We start from the raw sequence: 16485 nt of genomic DNA, 5'->3' as shown, positions 1-16485 counted from the left end.
CTGGGCTGCCCCACAGGCAGGACTTGCTGGGCAAAGTGGACTCAAGGGGAGGCAGCCTTCTGCAGCCTGGGGTCTGCTCTTTACCCGCCTCTGCTCCCCTGTTAGGAGTTAAATTGTGCCCCCTATTCATATGTTGAAGTCTTCACTTCAGAATGTTACCTTGTTTGGAGACGGGGTCTTAACCAAGGTACTGATGCTAAAATGAGGTCATTAGGATGGACATTCAGTTCAGTTCAGTTCAGTCACTCAGTTGTGTCCGACTGTTTGCGACCCCATGAATCGCAGCACGCCAGGCCTCCCTGTCCATCACCAACTCCCGGAGTTCACTCAGACTCACGTCCATGGAGTCGGTGATGCCATCCAGCTATCTCATCCTCTGTCGTCCCCTTCTCCTCCTGCCCCCAGTCCCTCCCAGCATCAGAGTCTTTTCCAATGAGTCAACTCTTTGCATGAGGTGGCCAAAGTACTGGAGTTTCAGCTTTAGCATCATTCCTTCCAAAGAAATCCCAGGGCTGATCTCCTTCAGAATGGACTGGTTGGATCTCCTTGCAGTCCAAAGGACTTTCAAGAGTCTTCTCCAACACCACAGTTCAAAAGCATCAATTCTTCAGCGCCCAGCCTTCTTCACAGTCCAACTCTCACATCCATACATGACCACAGGAAAAACCATAGCCTTGACTAGACGGAACTTAGTTGGCAAAGTAATGTCTATGCCTTTTAATATGCTATCTAGGTTGGTCATAACTTTCCTTCCAAGGAGTAAGCATCTTTTAATTTCATGGCTGCAGTCACCATCTGCAGTGATTTTGGAGCCCCCCAAAATAAAGTCTGACACTGTTTCCACTATTTCCCCATCTATTAATCCAGTACAAATGGTGTCCTTATAAGAAAGAGAAATTTGGAAACAAGACACAGAGAGAAGATGGTTATTTGCCAGCTAGGGAGCAAGGCCTGGCAAACCCCCTTTCGTCACAGCCCTCGGGGGAATCAACCTGCCAACACCTTCATTTTGGACTTCTGGGCTCCAGGAACATGAAACACCACACTTCCGTTGTTTAAGCCACCTGGTCTATGGTATTTTGTTATAGAAGCTCTAACAAACACACCAAGAAAAACTTTCCGAAAAGAAGGGAAGAAGCCATTGGACACCACCATCCCTAGAGGGTGGACTGGGGCTACAGACGTCCAGTGAGGGTGACAGCCAGGAGGCCAGGCCTTCTTGCATTCACAACCACCCCTGTGTGTAAGGCCTCTAACCTGGGTGCTTCCGACACCTGGCCCCTGGACTCACCGCAGGAGGAAGCTCTGAGTCCGGTACCTTAACTAGGTGTTTACCATCTTTGGTGAGACCCACTGAAGGCCAGGAAAAAAAAATCTCACCCTATTTGTATTTCAGAAAGACTCCTTGAAAACTAGTGTGGAGGGTAGGTAAGATGGGAATGGAGGAAGGCTGGAGACAGGGAGGCAGGCCCTCGTGAGTGATGAGGGGGCCCAGGGAGGGGATTTGGGGGCTGTTGAAGAGGCATCACTGCCATGATGGACTGACAAGATATGGGAGTGAGGAGCAGCGGGGAGGTTAGAGACAGACGACTCTGGTGTGAGCGCCTGGAGGAGGGCGGTGCTGGTCAAGTGGGTGGGCCTGGAAGGATGAGGGACAGGTCTGTTTTCTGCACGTCAGATGAGCACTGTCCAAGGGACAGCCACCCAGCTGCCTGGGGCCTGTCAGCAGCGGGAGACTGGACCTGGGGCGCAGAGGAGAGGTCCGGGCACAGACGGGGAGTTGAGTATCACTGTGTCAGGGGTGGGGGCCCTTGTGCAGAGGGACTGGCTGTGAGCTGCTTCTCCCAGTAACAGGGCTAGAGACTGGCACTCAAGAGGTGATCGGGGTGAGCACAGAAGGAGTGGGGGTGATGACACGGGGAGGCAGGAAACACGCAGGCGGAAGCCGGCCACTTACAAGCCAAGGAACCCCTGAGGCCTCTAGATGCTCGGGGAGAGGCCTGGACCTGATTCTCCTCACAGCTCTCAGAAGGAGCCAGCCCAGCTGACACCCCGACTTCAGACTCCTAGCCTTCAGAACCGTGTGACGACAGCTGTTTAAGCCACCCAGTGTGTGACGTTGTTGCCCCTGGGAACTAATGCACCGTGATTCATGGAAGGAGTTAACGGTCTCGGCAGCTGGACGTGACAATTGCTGACACGAGGCTCACTGCTGAGGGCCTGGGCCGTGGACGGCTCTGGGAGGTGAAGGCGGTGGCTTCCAGAGAGCAGTGTGGTCTGAAGCCCAGTGGCTGACGAGCCTTCCTGGTTTCTCAGGATGAAAGACTAAGGCGTCTTGTAGAAGCAGAGGGAACCCTCTCTCTGGAGGTGACCTTGAGGTCGAGGTGCCCGTTTCGTCTCCCTGGGCCCCACAGAGAAAGCTGGCAGCTTGCACAACAAGTTCCCACTGTCTGCCCAGCCTTAAAGCCTCGTTTCTCAGGCATGGGAGCAGGGAGGGCAAACAGTCACATCTTGGGCTCCAAGTTCAGAGGAGCCAGGCCTGAATCTCCACCAAATGACTGCAACAGCCCTTAATCAATGGTATTTTATTGTCAGTTATAAATATTTTCCACGTGTCCCCTATTTACAGTTGCAAAATAGTTTATGATATTATACCCTCACCCACCATTCAGCGTCTTTCTATAAACTCCATGAAAACTGAATAGGAAATACAAAGCTCTTTTGGGGGCCCACCAACCTGGTTCCCCAGACTCCAAACACCCCCACACGGACAGCAGGCAGCGTTGCAGCGGGTGCTACACAGTAGCAAAGGGGCGGGGCGTGGGGGCAGCTCAGGCGGGGTCAGGACGCCAGGCTCCTCAGGACGTTGGTGATGCTCCAGTGCTGGCCCGAGCACCTCTGCAGCACCAGCTGGAAGCCGAACTCCGCTTCGCTGTTCTCCTGCAGCTCCAGACAGCGCTTGGACTTGCGGTTCTGGATGGGGCCTCCCTAGGAGCCAGGGTGGAGAGTGGGGTCAGAGGGTGTGGGGGAGCCTCAGGCCCAGTGGCTGGTGGGGATTACTTGTGGGTGCAGACGCGTGGGATCCTGGGAGGCTGCAGGAGGTCTGGGGTCAGCATGCCCACAGAGCCTGAGGCTTCCCATCTCCAGGTGCTGGTTTCCTCCCCAAGATGGAACCCTGTGCCTCTGTTTTCTTCACAGGGCCCTAGTCCTTTGTTAGAAAAGAGGACAGAAATGCCCCAGCCCAGCTTCCATCTATCTAGCTGCGTGTGGCATGCTGGTTTGCTTCTATTGCACCTGCCATGGGGGCTGGGTCCTGCTCCCCATTTGTTCTGCAAATCCTAGTTCCTTGGGACCGCCCTATGATTGGCCTGAATGTAAGCATCACCAGAGGCCCAGGACCTCCTGCTTTTAGGGTCCTTGCTCCCAAATGAACCTCTGGAGTCATCAGTGCTGGCCTCAACCAAACCCAGGCTCCTAGATACTGTCTTACTGCCCTGGGCTTGGTCAGCCCTGGATATGCTTGGTTTCCCTCTATGCTGCTGATGTCCCAGAAGGTTCTGTAGCCATGCATACTCAGTTTATGCTCAAAGTCCGTGAAAGAAGGGAGGTTCTGCTTCTTAAAGCAGCTCTACAGCAGCAAAAAAGAAACCTCCAATTTTTGCTTTTAGTGAGATCCTTGCAGGCCTTGGACACTCTGAGGCTGCTGGCTGGCACCTGGGTGAAGGTCCAGACTCTCGGAGTATCTCTGAGTTTCATCAAAGATGTGCTCAGCCCGACTTTGGCCTCCCAGGCAGGCAGGCTCTTATAAGTTGGCCTCCTGGAGCTTCATGGTACTGGAGTATATGGACTCCAGTATATGGAAATTCACTTTTCCCCAGAATACTCCTGTGCTTCCCATCTCAGCAATAACCAAGCATTTCCACTGACACCTCTGCTTATCCCCAGGACTGATTAGGCACCAAGTCCTACCAATTCCTCCTCATGCCCTGTGACTGTCCCCTTATCCCCATGCCATCACATCTGCCCTGGTTCAGGCCACAGTCTTCTGTCACCTGGACAACTGCACCAGTCTCCTAACTGACCCCCCCTCCACAAGCAGGACTCGGTAGTGCACCCCCAGCTGCCCCCATGCCCACCCCAGTGAACAGCACCCTGTGATAGAGGGGGACACACTCCTCTTCTGTAAGGAAGCCATCCCCTTGGCCACTATTGTCCCCATGGCGACCACTGACACCTCAAGAGAACACTGAGACTCAGTTCTTCCAACCACCTGGGAAACAGGCAGCATCTCCTGCAGCTGAGTGTACACCGCCCTGAGACCCACTGACCCCATGCCCAGGCAGGTATCCAGAACTGTCTGCACCGGTTCTGAAGCATGGTTTATAAAAGCTCCAACCTGGACACAACCCAAATGTCCATCAATAGTACAATGGATAAATAACTTGTGGTTATTCACATAACATACTTAGCTTTAAAAATGATCAAACCAGAGCTCCATTCATTAAGGACAAATCCTACAAGTATAACGTTAGCAAAAGAAGCCAGACAAAGAACACATACACAATTAGACTTATACATACTTTCCAAACAGGCAAAATAAGGCCACAGGCTCAGAGTCAGGGGTGGGTATCTTGGGGAGTGGGGAGTGGGAAAATGATTGACAGTAGACCAAAGGATGTTTCTTGGGAGTAGGGAGTGTGCTATTTCCTGACCTGGCTGGCGGCCACCTAAATGTTGGCTTTGTTTTAAATTATTGAGTTGAACATTTACTTTGGTATGTATGTTTGGATGGTTCTATCTGGGTATATGTTATTCTTCAGCTAAAAAAATTTAAAACAAAAATCCAGCTCTCTCAGAGGGACTTTGAACAGCAGGTGAAGAAGCCAGGGTGGCAGAGGGGGTAAGGAGTGTGTTTTATATGTGTGTCTGGGAGGGGCTGTGGGACTCTCCATTTCCTGTGTGTGGGAGATGGCTCGGGGACTGCAGACCTCCTTGGAAGCATTCGAGGGAGCAAAGCAGTGTCTCCCCATGTGCCCCGGCCCCAGCACCTCCCCCGAGGAGAGTAGGGACTCACTGATCCCAAGAGTGGAGAGACAGCACAACAGAAGCAGCTCACCTGGGGCCCAGAGGTGCAGCCAGAGAGAAGCCCTCAGGCTCAGGCTCTCAGACGATGGGCCACCAGGCAGGGGCTCGGAAAGGCCCCTGGGGTCCCTGTGTTGGAAGAGATGTGGAAGGCTGGCCCTCTCATTCTCACCTGCAAGCTGACTGAGCCCTCCTGGCTGGGCACGCTTCCCTGGGCCGCTCCATCTTGGGAGAATTCTCCTCTACTGAAGGAAAATTGTTGTCTCAGGGGCACCCAGCAAGGGGCCCCAGACTGTGCCCTGGGGTTTCCACAGGCGGGTGGGCTCCTTCTTCTCCACCTTCTCCTTTACCATAGGGGAAGATGGGGCCCGCAGTCCCCCCTAGTTCCATTCTCTACCAGCTGAAACATTTCCAGTTCCTTGTGAGACAATCTGGTTTCATTTTCCCGCCTGGTGCCCTCCCGTGGACAAACTCCAGCAGTTGTGTGTCACTCAGAACTGACCACAGAGCAGAGGGTCCCCACCTTGTCTCCACTGGACAAGAGGCTCCTTGGACATAGCCAAGGACTTTGTACTTTGGTGGCCACACCACGCTCCCGAGCCCTGACTGGATGACTTTGTTGGCCAGCCCCAAGTCGTATCTTCAGAAGCTGTGCTCCACCTTGGGTCCTCTCCCTGTCCCTCAAAATCTTGGCTTTTGAATCCAGGGGTATCCCTTGTGATATCTGCTCTAAGCGAGGCCAGGCAGCCACTCAGGTTTCCAAGGCCTGAGCGCTCTGCTGCCCACACCCAGGCTGGGTCTAGTGCTTTGTGGGCCTGGGGCTAACCCCTCCGATCCTCCTGTGTCCCCGGCAGCCTGGTGGAATGTCTTATTCTATGAGGCTGGAGGAGAGCTCAGGCAGGATGGGAATGAAACCAGCCCAGCTCTCTAATCACAGGGTCTGCTGGTGATTCGGCTGGTGAGACAGAGGAGAGGCCTGGACAAAGATGCTTCTGCCTGGGGCAAGCTGCTCTGCCCTTCTGCTTCCTTTCTCTCTAGGGCCAGATGGTAACTATGGTCCTGATGACTGAAGAATGAGCAGAAGGATCGATGGGCAACCCCTTTAACAGCTATAACACAACAGATGGATATGAAGCTATTCATGGTGTCAGGATCGGGGCTCCAGAAAAAGTGCACAACAGGCAGAAAAGGGGACAGTCGAGGATTCCGACAGCTCAGGACGTCCTCAAGGCCAGGCCAGGCCTTGCCAACCGTGAGGCTGCTGCACCAAGCCCAGAGCACTGAAGTCTGGAGAAACTTGTCCAAAACAGAGGCATCCATAGCCCTCTCCTTTCCTGCCAGCCACTCGGGCACATTCTAAGCCTTCCCCGGGGGCGCCGTGCCAAGGCCCAGAGAGGGAGGTGGGGCAGAGGTCTCTGAGAAGCAGAGTGTTCCTTCAGAGACTCAAATATGGCATTTCCCAGGCCCTACCCTGACCCAGACGCACTCTCAGCACCCAAGACACAGGAAGCATGGTGACCCTGAGGCAGAAACAGCCGGTATGGCCTCCGGGAAGGCTGTGAGAGAAATGGAGTCAGGCCAAGAGCAGGGCTGTGAAGGAGACACAACCTCAGTGAGGGCATCCGGACCTGAGGGTGGAGAATGAGGCCAAGAGAGCTCTCTCCCCAGAGGCTTTGAAGGAGGATCTTCTAGAACAGAGCAGTAAGGCCACCTTGGAGGCCTGGTGTACGTCTTGGGGCATATGTGGGATATGCAGAGAGGAGCCAGCCCACTCTCTGATGTGCAGCTGCGCTGGTCACCGGCCAGTCTCCCTCCTGTCTTCCTTCCCAGACCTCAAGCTCTGTCATTGAGCAAACCCTGGAATCTCACCTCATTCCTGGGCAAATTCGATTTGCCACAATTATGAAGGAGACTCCTTTTCTCTATTGGGTCCCTTCACAGTGAGCTCAGCACCTTTGGGGGCAGCCTGGGGGGGCTGCTATCCTTACCTCTACCTGTAGGCTCTGCCCTGAGACAAAAGTAGTGACGGTCAGGGCTCGTTCCCCGTGTCCCCGGCACTGCGTTAAGTGCTTCACACGCTGTTTCAAGTGTTCCTCACAATAACGCTGAGCAGTGGAGGTAAGAATTATCCCCATTTTGTAGAATTGGAGACTGAGGCTCAGAGAGTTGGGCCACACGGTCAGTCAGTGGGAGAGTCGGGCTGGGAGTCTGCCGCCTTCACTCTTCCCCACTAGGCTGAGTGGCCAGACCCTCCCCTCCATTCATCCCCGCCCAGGCCCGTTGGTGAACTAGACTGAGAGCTGCTGGTGCGCCACAGCTTGGGGTAGGGGAAGGCCACCCGATGAGTCCCAGGGGCTCTGGAGTCAGGTTGATCTCATTCTTTTGAGAGTTCTCTGCAAAGACGTGATTCATCGCTCTATCCATCCATCCAGTATTTAATGAGTGCCTATCACATTCTGGGAACAGTTACTGGCCACTGACACATATCAGTGAGTAAACAGAAGGAGAACTTTGTGGAGACTGTATTCTAGGAGGAAGAGAGAACAGTAGATTCTTTAGTGTGTTAAAGGTGCTAAGATTATGCACAAAAATGGAGAACAGTGCTGTGGATTGAATGTGTTCCCTATAAATCCATGTGTTGAAGCCCTGATCCCCAGTGTGATGTGAGGTAGGACCTTTGGGGAGGAATTAGGTCCCAGGGGCAGAGCCCTCCTGATGGAATTAGTGCCCTTATAAGAAGAGACGCAGGAGAGACGGTCTCTTTCTCTGGGCCACGCAAGGACACAGTGAAAATGTGGCCATGTGAAAACCAGGAAGAGGGTTCTCACCAGACACCAAATCTGCTGGCACCTTGATCCTGAACTTTCCAGCCTCCAGAATGGTGAGTAATAAATGTTTGTGGTTCAAGTTTCCCAGTCACTGGTCTTCTTTTTATACCAGCAGCCCAGATAGACTAAGTCCAGCAGGTTGGGAGGATTCGGGAACTGCTGTGAGCAGGAGGCAGGCTGCAGCAGCGGGAGATGCTTGGGGGTAATCCTGAGAAGATGCAAGCTGGGCAAAGCGTGAGGGAGGAAAAAAGGAGTCTAGGTGCATCGGGGAGCCTTGTGTCCCAGAATGAAGCTCCCGCACCCCCAGAGGCCTGGTGTGTGCTGGGAACAGCATGGGGTCGGGGGAGGAGAGGACACCCAGGAGCTGAGAGAGGGGCAGGTTGTGTGAAGGGACTTTGGCTCTTCATCCAGTGACAGGACTGGCCACTGCGAGGTGGGACTGACATGCTAAACGGGTCCCTCAGGCTGCTGTGTGGCATGTAGAGCACAGGGGTGGGGAGCGGGGAGGAAGGAGCCAGGACCACCTGTTAGCAGGTTCTCAACCAGAGAGCCCCTGGCAGCCCCGCCCTCAGGGGAGGGCGAAGTTGCTGGGTTTACCAGTCCAGTTATCTAAATTATTTGTGTAATACTTACAACAGGATCTGGAAACACACAATACTTTTAATTAAAGAATTTAAATAAGGGCAATTAAACCTGGCAGGAGAGAGGCCGCAGCACACAGAGAGCTTAATTGGAACGGAAACCGAGTTAAGTATGGAAACAGTGTTTTAAAAAAAAAAAAAAAGGAAAGCTGAATGTATGGAATTAAGAAGGCTAATAATAATTCCTAGAGCTGGGTTCCCAGCCCCCAGCCTAGCTCCTTCTTCTCCCAAGCCTCTCTGGCGTAGAGACTAGAATGGGCATCAGAGTTGGGATGAGTGGAAGCAAGAACATGGGACTCTGCTCCCAGCCCTGCTTCCAGCTCTCCCTGGCTGTAACCCTGGTAAGTGGCTGAGCCATCCTGGGCTTCAGTCTTCTTGTTTTTAAAAGGTACCAGAGGACCGTGGGGGTACAGACACATGGAGCACTGACTATGGGCCCAGCGGGGCACATGGTACTATGGTCCATGAGCTCTTTGGGCTGAGGTGCTAAGGAGCCGACTCCGGATTTCACAGCCACGCACTTCCTCTCTGCCTGTTTGCCCAGGTGTGTGTCTACGGCAGGTGACTAACCCTGGGGATGTGGGCAGGGCAAATGGATTAGACAGCCCCTGAAGGGCTTTCTGACACCCTTGATCATTGGGGCCCACCTTCTGACCCACACAGGCCTAGTGTGTACAGGGAACAGCATGGGGCTGGGGGAGAAAATGAGGCCCAAGATCTAATGTGAATGGACTTTGGCTGTTCATCCCATGACAGGACTGGCCACTGCGGGGTGGAACTGACATGCTAACCAGGTCCCTCCGGCTGCTGTGTGGAGTGTAGAGCACTGGCAGGGGTGGGGAAGGAGGAAGCAAGCACATTTTTAAGCTGCCTGTGCCCCACTCCAGTACTCTTGCCTGGAAAATCCCATGGATGCAGAAGCTTGGTGGGCTGCAGTCCATGGGGTTGCTGAGTTGAACACGACTGAGTGACTTCACTTTCACTTTTCACTTTCATGCATTGGAGAAGGAAATGGCAACCCACTTCAGTGTTCTTGCCTGGAGAATCCCAGGGATGCGGGAGCCTGGTGGGAGGCCATCTATGGGGTCGCACAGAGTCGGACACGACTGAAGCAACTTAGCAGCAGCAGCGGTGCTTTTCACAACTGCCGGTGCTGCTGGTCCAGGGACCATACTTTGGGGACCACGAGGAAACCGTGATCCTCTCTGGGGAAAGGATGAGGCTTGGCTTATCGCCCCCAGCTGGAGCACCCGGAGCAGCTGAGCTAAGCTCAGGCTGCTCTCGTGCTTGCAATCAAGGTGTTTACAAGGAGGTTGCGTGAAGACTGAATCCTGTATTCCAAAGACTGCTTCTTTCAGAGCTCTGTTTCCACTTTTCGTTCTAATTAGTTTTCCATGGGCAAGTGGCCCAGTGGGTCTTTGGCTTTAAGCACAGTGGATGTGGGAGTTTCCAGGTTAAGTCGTTAATGATTAATAACCAAGTAATTCAAAGCATGGGTGGGATGTTAGTGCTAGATAAAGAAATCCTGAGATTAAGTCTTTTTTGTAGAGGAAAGTGGTCTTTCTGTACTATGAATATTCAACACTTGGTTTATTTAAAAAGTGCTTTGGTGTTTGTTGTTCTTAAAGGAGACGCACCTGTTCCTGAGTGAGATTCTGCTTGGGATTTGCTCTGAGGTCTGTTGGACTGAAAATAGGGTAATGGCAATGTCAAATGCAAAAGGAAGGGTGAAGGAGGGTATCCAGCAAGATGGCTGGAGGGAGTTTGCTGAGGAAGGAGGAATACAGCCTGTTCATACACATCTACAGCTGGCTGTCAGGGAGACCCTAGCCCCAAACTCCTACTGCAGTAATCCACGGGTTTTCTAGAGACAAGACAAAGCCTCCTTGGCATTAAGGTTTAAAGCATGGGCCCTGGAGGCAGAATCCTGATTTGACCTCAGACAAATACTATAATCTCTCTGTGCCTCAGTTTCCTCATCTGTAGAATGGGGATATGAAGCGCCTGATGGCAACGTCATGAGGATGAAGTGATATTTATACAGCAGTTACAGTAGTACCTGGTGCACAGTAAGAACCACGTGAATGTTTGATACATAAAATTTAAAATCCCACCCACAGGTTCCCTGGTGGCTCAATGGTAAAGAATCCACCTGCCAATGCAGGAGACACAAGTTTGATCCCTGGTCTGGGAAGATCCCACATGCCTCAGAGCAACTAAGCCCCTGAGCCACAATTACTGAGCTTGAGCTCTAGAGCCCAGAAGCCACAACTACTGAGGCTGCACAACCTAGAGCCCGTGCTCCACAACAGAAACCACTGCAATGAGAAGCCTGCACGTTGTAACTAGAGAGTCACCCCCACTTGACGCAACTAGAGAAAAGCTGGTGCAGCATGAAGACCCAGCTCAGCCAAAAATAAGTAACTAACTAAAGGAAAATTTTAAATAAATAAGTAAAATTCCCCCTGGGTCTGAACAGTGAGGTACTGAGCCTTCACACCTGGTCCTGGCTCCTGATCTAAAGTGCTGACAGCCATAAACTAAAAATAACTAAGAAAATATTCAGGGCCTAAATAAAGCTTTGTCAGTCCTTCAAAACCGGACAGTTCTACACTTGCCCCTTCATGTGACATGGAAATGAAAAGCTGCTTTATTCCAGAGCTGCAAAGAAACACCCGATTATAGTCTTTTCTTCTCAGTACAAAAGGTTCTCCAAGTTGGACTTCCTGACAGCGCCTGGGGATTGGAGCAGGAGAAAGTCAAGGACTCCTCCTCCTTGCGTGCTGGGAAATTCTTTGGCAGAATCAGTGATGCTCCCTGGGAAATGTGCTCTGCAAATAAGTTCTTTTTGGAGTGAGTTACTCATCTTGCATCAAATTATCAAATTAGAACCCACAAATCAGAACAAGTGGTCCATGGCCAGGCTCTGCTCTCAGCTCTCTTCCAGGCGGTCTCTGCAGGCTCTCGAAATGCTTTCTCTCCCGGCCTTAACAGTCATCTCTGCTGTTATCCTTGATGCTCTCCATTTGGAAAAGGCATTAAAAAGCCTTTTAAAGCCCTTGCCTCTGAGCTGAGAATGAGGCAAGACTGGGGGTTGAGATGGGAGGACAGCCCACCAGTGGGAAGGCTGCCCTGTGCACTGAATGGGACTTGCCTGTGTTCCTATCACCCTCAATGGCCCACAGGGATGACAACACATCTCAGAGTCTGGGGCAGCATGAAGTGCGGTCAGAACACACTGACATCTCATCAGAGCCTCTTGTTTTAACAAATATTCATACAAATTGCTACTCCCTTTCATACAGTATGCATACTTGTTTTAGTAAAGATCATTTCCACCTTCCTCCCCCAAATCTGAAGCTATAGGAAGAGTAAGCTGGAGCAGCCTGCTTCAATCATGGCTGTGTATCGCGGCTGGATGCACTACCCTCTAAAAATGTTCTTGCAGGGATTTCCCAACTAAACTGAGCCCTTTGACTACCATGTTCAAATGTCCTTGAAATACTGTAGTACAATTATTTTTTTTTCAGCATGTATACGTGCATGCAAGGAGGAGTTGTTGAGGGTAGAGTCCATCTTTGGGTCTCCCACAAACCTGTCTCGAGATCTGGGACACAGAATATTTGTATTAGTATTTGTGAATTTTTAGAAAGGATTCTTTCATTTAATCGACAGCATCCTGAGGTATCTCTTCTGTTTCAGGCTTTCTGTTAGGTGCTAGAGACACTGAAAGTGTAAGATAGCCCATCCCTCCAGTCTATTAGTTGATGAGAGAAAGAGTTATGGAGAAAAATAACAGATAAACAATTCCATAAAGTGGGATAATGATGACCCTCATAGCAGACATGCAGCTCATTTTCAAGTTCATGGTGCTTCTTAGTAAGGTGGGCCCACTTGGGGCTTCTAGGTAGAAAAAGCCCTTTTCTGGGCATTAGGAGCTTAGAATTATAGAATTTCAGAGTTGGCAAGCCCTGAGAACCATCCAATCCAAGTCTACTTAGAGCTGTGACACCACTAATGGCCTGCTGAGTGGTTCTCTGAGTCCACCTCTTCCTTGAATGGCCAATTTCTTTTATTTTTTTTTTAATTAAATTTTATTTTTTAACTTTACAATATTGTATTGGTTTTGCCATATATCGAAATGAATCCGCCACAGGTATACATGTGTTCCCCATCCTGAACCCTCCTCCCTCCTCCCTCCCCATACCATCCCTCTGGGTCGTCCCATTGCACCAGCCCCAAGCATCCAGTATCGTGCATCGAACCTGGACTGGCGACTCATTTCATATATGATATTATACATATTTCGATGCCATTGAATGGCCAATTTCATGTCCAGACATCTCTATGAGAAAGCTGCTCTGTAAATTGCCCTTGTATCCCCCTCCAGCTGGTCCTCCCTCAGAGATGCCTAGGACAAGCCTGTTCTCTTTGCCTACAGAAACCCTTATGATATTTGAGGGTGGAGATCATCCATTCCTGAGGTCATTTTTGCTTCAACCATGTATTCAAATAGACTTTAAGGAAGCTGAAATTTAAAGGACACACATCATAACAGCCTTCCTAGGTCATGAATTCCCTCAATAACACTTGGAGAGAGGACGTGGCATTTGCTTAACCATTCAAAGCGATAGTGATGGGGGGTGGTGGGGAGGATGGGTGCCTCACTGCCCCTGAGAGGCAGTCCATTGCTTTGGTGCCACACAGTTCTCCTGTGTAGTGACCTAATACCTGCTTCCCCCTGTCTCCTTCTCTTGGTCCAGGGGCACTTATTAGATGCCTCTTTCACTGACACTGTGTTGCCTAATCCCAGAATCCCCCAGATATCAGTATGTGGGGTACTCTGAGAAGGTTAAAGTCTTATGCACGTGTGTGTGCTGAGTTGCTTCAGTCATGTCCGACTGTTTGCGACCCCAAGGACTGTAGCCTGCCCGGCTCCTCTGTCCATGGGATTCCAAGTATGGCAAGAATACTGGGGTGGTTTGCCACGCCCTTCTGCAGGGGATCTAACCTGTGTCTCTTATGTCTCCTGCATTGGCAGGCAGGTTCTTTACTACTAGTGACATCTGGGAAGCCCTAAAGTCTTATACCTAATGTATATGAGTCTATGATCCCAGGACATAGTTTAGGAAATTCTTTAATTCTGGATGAGTCACAAGTTAGAAAAATCATGAAGGAACAACTACCACTTCTGATGTTAATGAAGTCTCATCACTTGTTGACATGGGAAATGTTGGCTGTTTAGAGATAGGTGCTAACTGACTTCTTCAAACTCAGAGCCTGGGGTGGCCCTCAATTCATAATCTCCCCTCACAACTACCTCCATTTAATTCATCACTACTTCCGATAGACTGATGAACTGTCTCTCAATGTTCTCCCCAGCAGTTGCCTGGTTCCATGCCCCCATGGCAACCTCATCCATCCCTTTTCTCACAAGGGTGATGGAACAGCCTCCTACTTTCTTCTCTGTCCTCCATTCCACCTTGCACTCTGCTGCCAGAGTTATTCAGACCACATCATGTCAATCTAAAGCTTATCGAACCCCTCCTGTGAAAAGTGAAGTGAAAGTGTTAGTCGCTCAGTCTTGTTGGACTCTTTGTGACCCCATGGGCTATAGCCTGCCCGGCTCCTCTGTCCATAGAATTCTCCAGGCAAGAGTACTGGAGTGGGTAGCCATTCCCTTCTCCAGGGGATCTCCTGACCCAGGGGTCAAACTCGGGTCTCCTGCACTGCAGGCAGATTCTTTACCATCTGAGCCACCAGGGGAGCCCATGAACACTCCTAGCTCCTCCCTTGGCTTTTAAGGTAAAGTCAAACCTCCTGGGCTTAATTTTCAATGACCATTACCTGCCTCCAAACTGACTCTGTGTCTCATCTCTTTCATACCCCAATTCTAAATTCCACCCACAGAGACACTGAATTTTTATTCCTCGGACATACCCTGCCTTTTTCTGCTTTTGCCCATGCTGAGCCTCTACATAGGCTGTTCTTCCTTTCTACACCTGGGAAGTATCCTGCAACTTTCAAGATCCAGATCAAACATGTCTCGAATGTGAAGCCTTGCCTGAGCTGTGCAGACAGAGCCCGTCACCCTGGGCTTCCAGAACACTGTATCCATCCCCCTCATTTCTGCTCTTGCCATCCAGTTTTGTTATGTGTTTATACACCCAAGAGCTCCTCCAGGGCAGAGGCCGTGTCTGATTCATATCTGCATCCCTCCTGCCCAACCACTGTGCTCAATAAATGTTTGATGAATGACTGAAGGAAAGAATGTTCATCATTGGAAAATTGCTCATCAGAGCCCTGTACATCAGGGTTGCTGAGAGATGTTTTCATCAAATGTGGTTTCTCAGTGTCAGTATCTAATGCTGTTCTGATTCATCCTGAAGCACTGGAAATTCAGAAGAGCGTGCAGGGGTTAGAGGACAGGCATTTTATTTGTTAAACAGAAAAGCAGGCTATGAGATGGAACACTAAGATATGCAAATACTATCCTCTTTGTAGGAGAAACTGGGAGAATCACACTAGATTATTTTGGAATTAATTCAGCCTAAATGTCTGTCGAGTTTAAATGCAGCCCTCAGGAGAGTAAATAATGCAGAATGTGAAAGTGAGAAGAAGATTTGAAATGCACCAGTAAAATCTTTCAGCCCAACTTCTGCACCAGAACATTTTAGTTGGTAGAATCCCATTGTAATTTGCAAAGATTAAAACCTGTTGCAAGAAAATTAGCCCAGGTCATAACTTTAATCATTTAAGAGGCTTCCAGCTTCCTCTGGCCTCGTCAACAGTAGTTCCTAAACAGTAAGGGCTTGAGGACAGATTCCAGGATGCTTGACAAATATTGATCATTTTGCATGAAACAAAAATTTCACAAACATTAATTTTTAAATATCAAGTGAGAGTGGCTGCTCTGGGTTTGCAAATTAGGGATTTAAAAATATTATTTCCAAACAGTTTCCTTGGTAGAAGGATCAAAGAGGTGATGCCAGAGTGCCCTGGGGGTTCTAATTAGATTTATGTATGAGGAGCAAAAAACTGCCCGGTCCTCAGGGCTGCACATGCTAACATGGCCTGCTTTTGTCAGAGTGTCCCTTTCAAGCATGAGTGTGTGGGGCTGCCTGTTCAGGGCTGTGTATGTGCTGAGATGAGTGAAGGATGGAGCTGGATTTTGGAGGAATATTCCTTTCTCTGCCCAAGTCAGAAAAGGGCAGATGAGATGAGGGCCAGCTGGGGCACCAAGGCCTCTGGATCTGGGCATGGGTGGGAAGGCCATCTGTCTGCGAGGGCTGGAAAGGAGCTGGACATGCCTGTGTGCAGGGATGGGATGTCAAAGCAGCCCAAGTTCAGATTCAAACTGCATGAGGCTAGGCACAGAGAGGCCGAAGCCCCACAGACAATCTAAGACAATCTAAGGAATAGCCCCTGGTGATTCTGGAGCTTCTGGGAGGAGCTAGGACTCAAAAGAGCCCAGGGAGCTCACTTCAGTTCAGTTCAGGGGCACTCATAGCCAGTGACACACAGTTCCCAGAGTGGCAGGTGCCTGGCTGGGCCTTGATTTCTCGATGGTATTCCAGGGCAACCTGGGTCCTTTCCTCCTCCCTCTCCCAGTGCGTTGAAGCAGCGTGCCTGCCCATCCCAGGACCCCCAGCCACAGCTGCCTGCTTGTTTGGTCCACCCCACCAAACGCTGGGCTCCTGGGGGCAGCCTCAGATTCTGTCCTGACAGGAGATCGTGGGGGCAAGGCAGGGTCCTGAAGACCCCAGGGTCATAGAGGAGAAGGAGGAGGAGGAAGGAACGGCTAAACTTTCAAGCTGCATCTCAGCCTCTGGTAACTCTCCTACCTGTCTCTTCCCCCCTTCTAGAATTCCTCCTCACCATTCAGCTCCACAATTCCAGCCACTGCGGGCTTTCAAAACGCAGACCTAACACAC

The 16485-nt window shown here is 50.7% G+C and overlaps 1 protein-coding gene across 1 annotated transcript in view; it reads right to left on the bottom strand.

Moving 5' to 3' along the window:
* Positions 1-2570: 2570 nt before the first annotated feature.
* GALNT18 (polypeptide N-acetylgalactosaminyltransferase 18) overlaps positions 2571-16485 on the bottom strand; it is a 353258-nt gene continuing 339343 nt past the window's right edge. The window contains exon 11 of the mRNA XM_086340033.1: positions 2571-2988. Coding sequence (XP_086196159.1) covers positions 2842-2988 — 147 coding nt within the window. The 3' untranslated portion in view covers positions 2571-2841. The remainder of the gene's footprint in view (positions 2989-16485) is intronic.

The sequence above is a fragment of the Bos grunniens genome, chromosome 15 (assembly GCF_055505025.1).
Source record: "Bos grunniens cultivar Pamir isolate PY7600 chromosome 15, Bosgru_T2T1.0, whole genome shotgun sequence".
Classification (NCBI taxonomy): Eukaryota; Metazoa; Chordata; class Mammalia; order Artiodactyla; family Bovidae; genus Bos; species Bos grunniens.
Note: the sequence above shows the minus strand (reverse complement) of the source record. Positions and strands in the feature narration are given on the sequence as shown.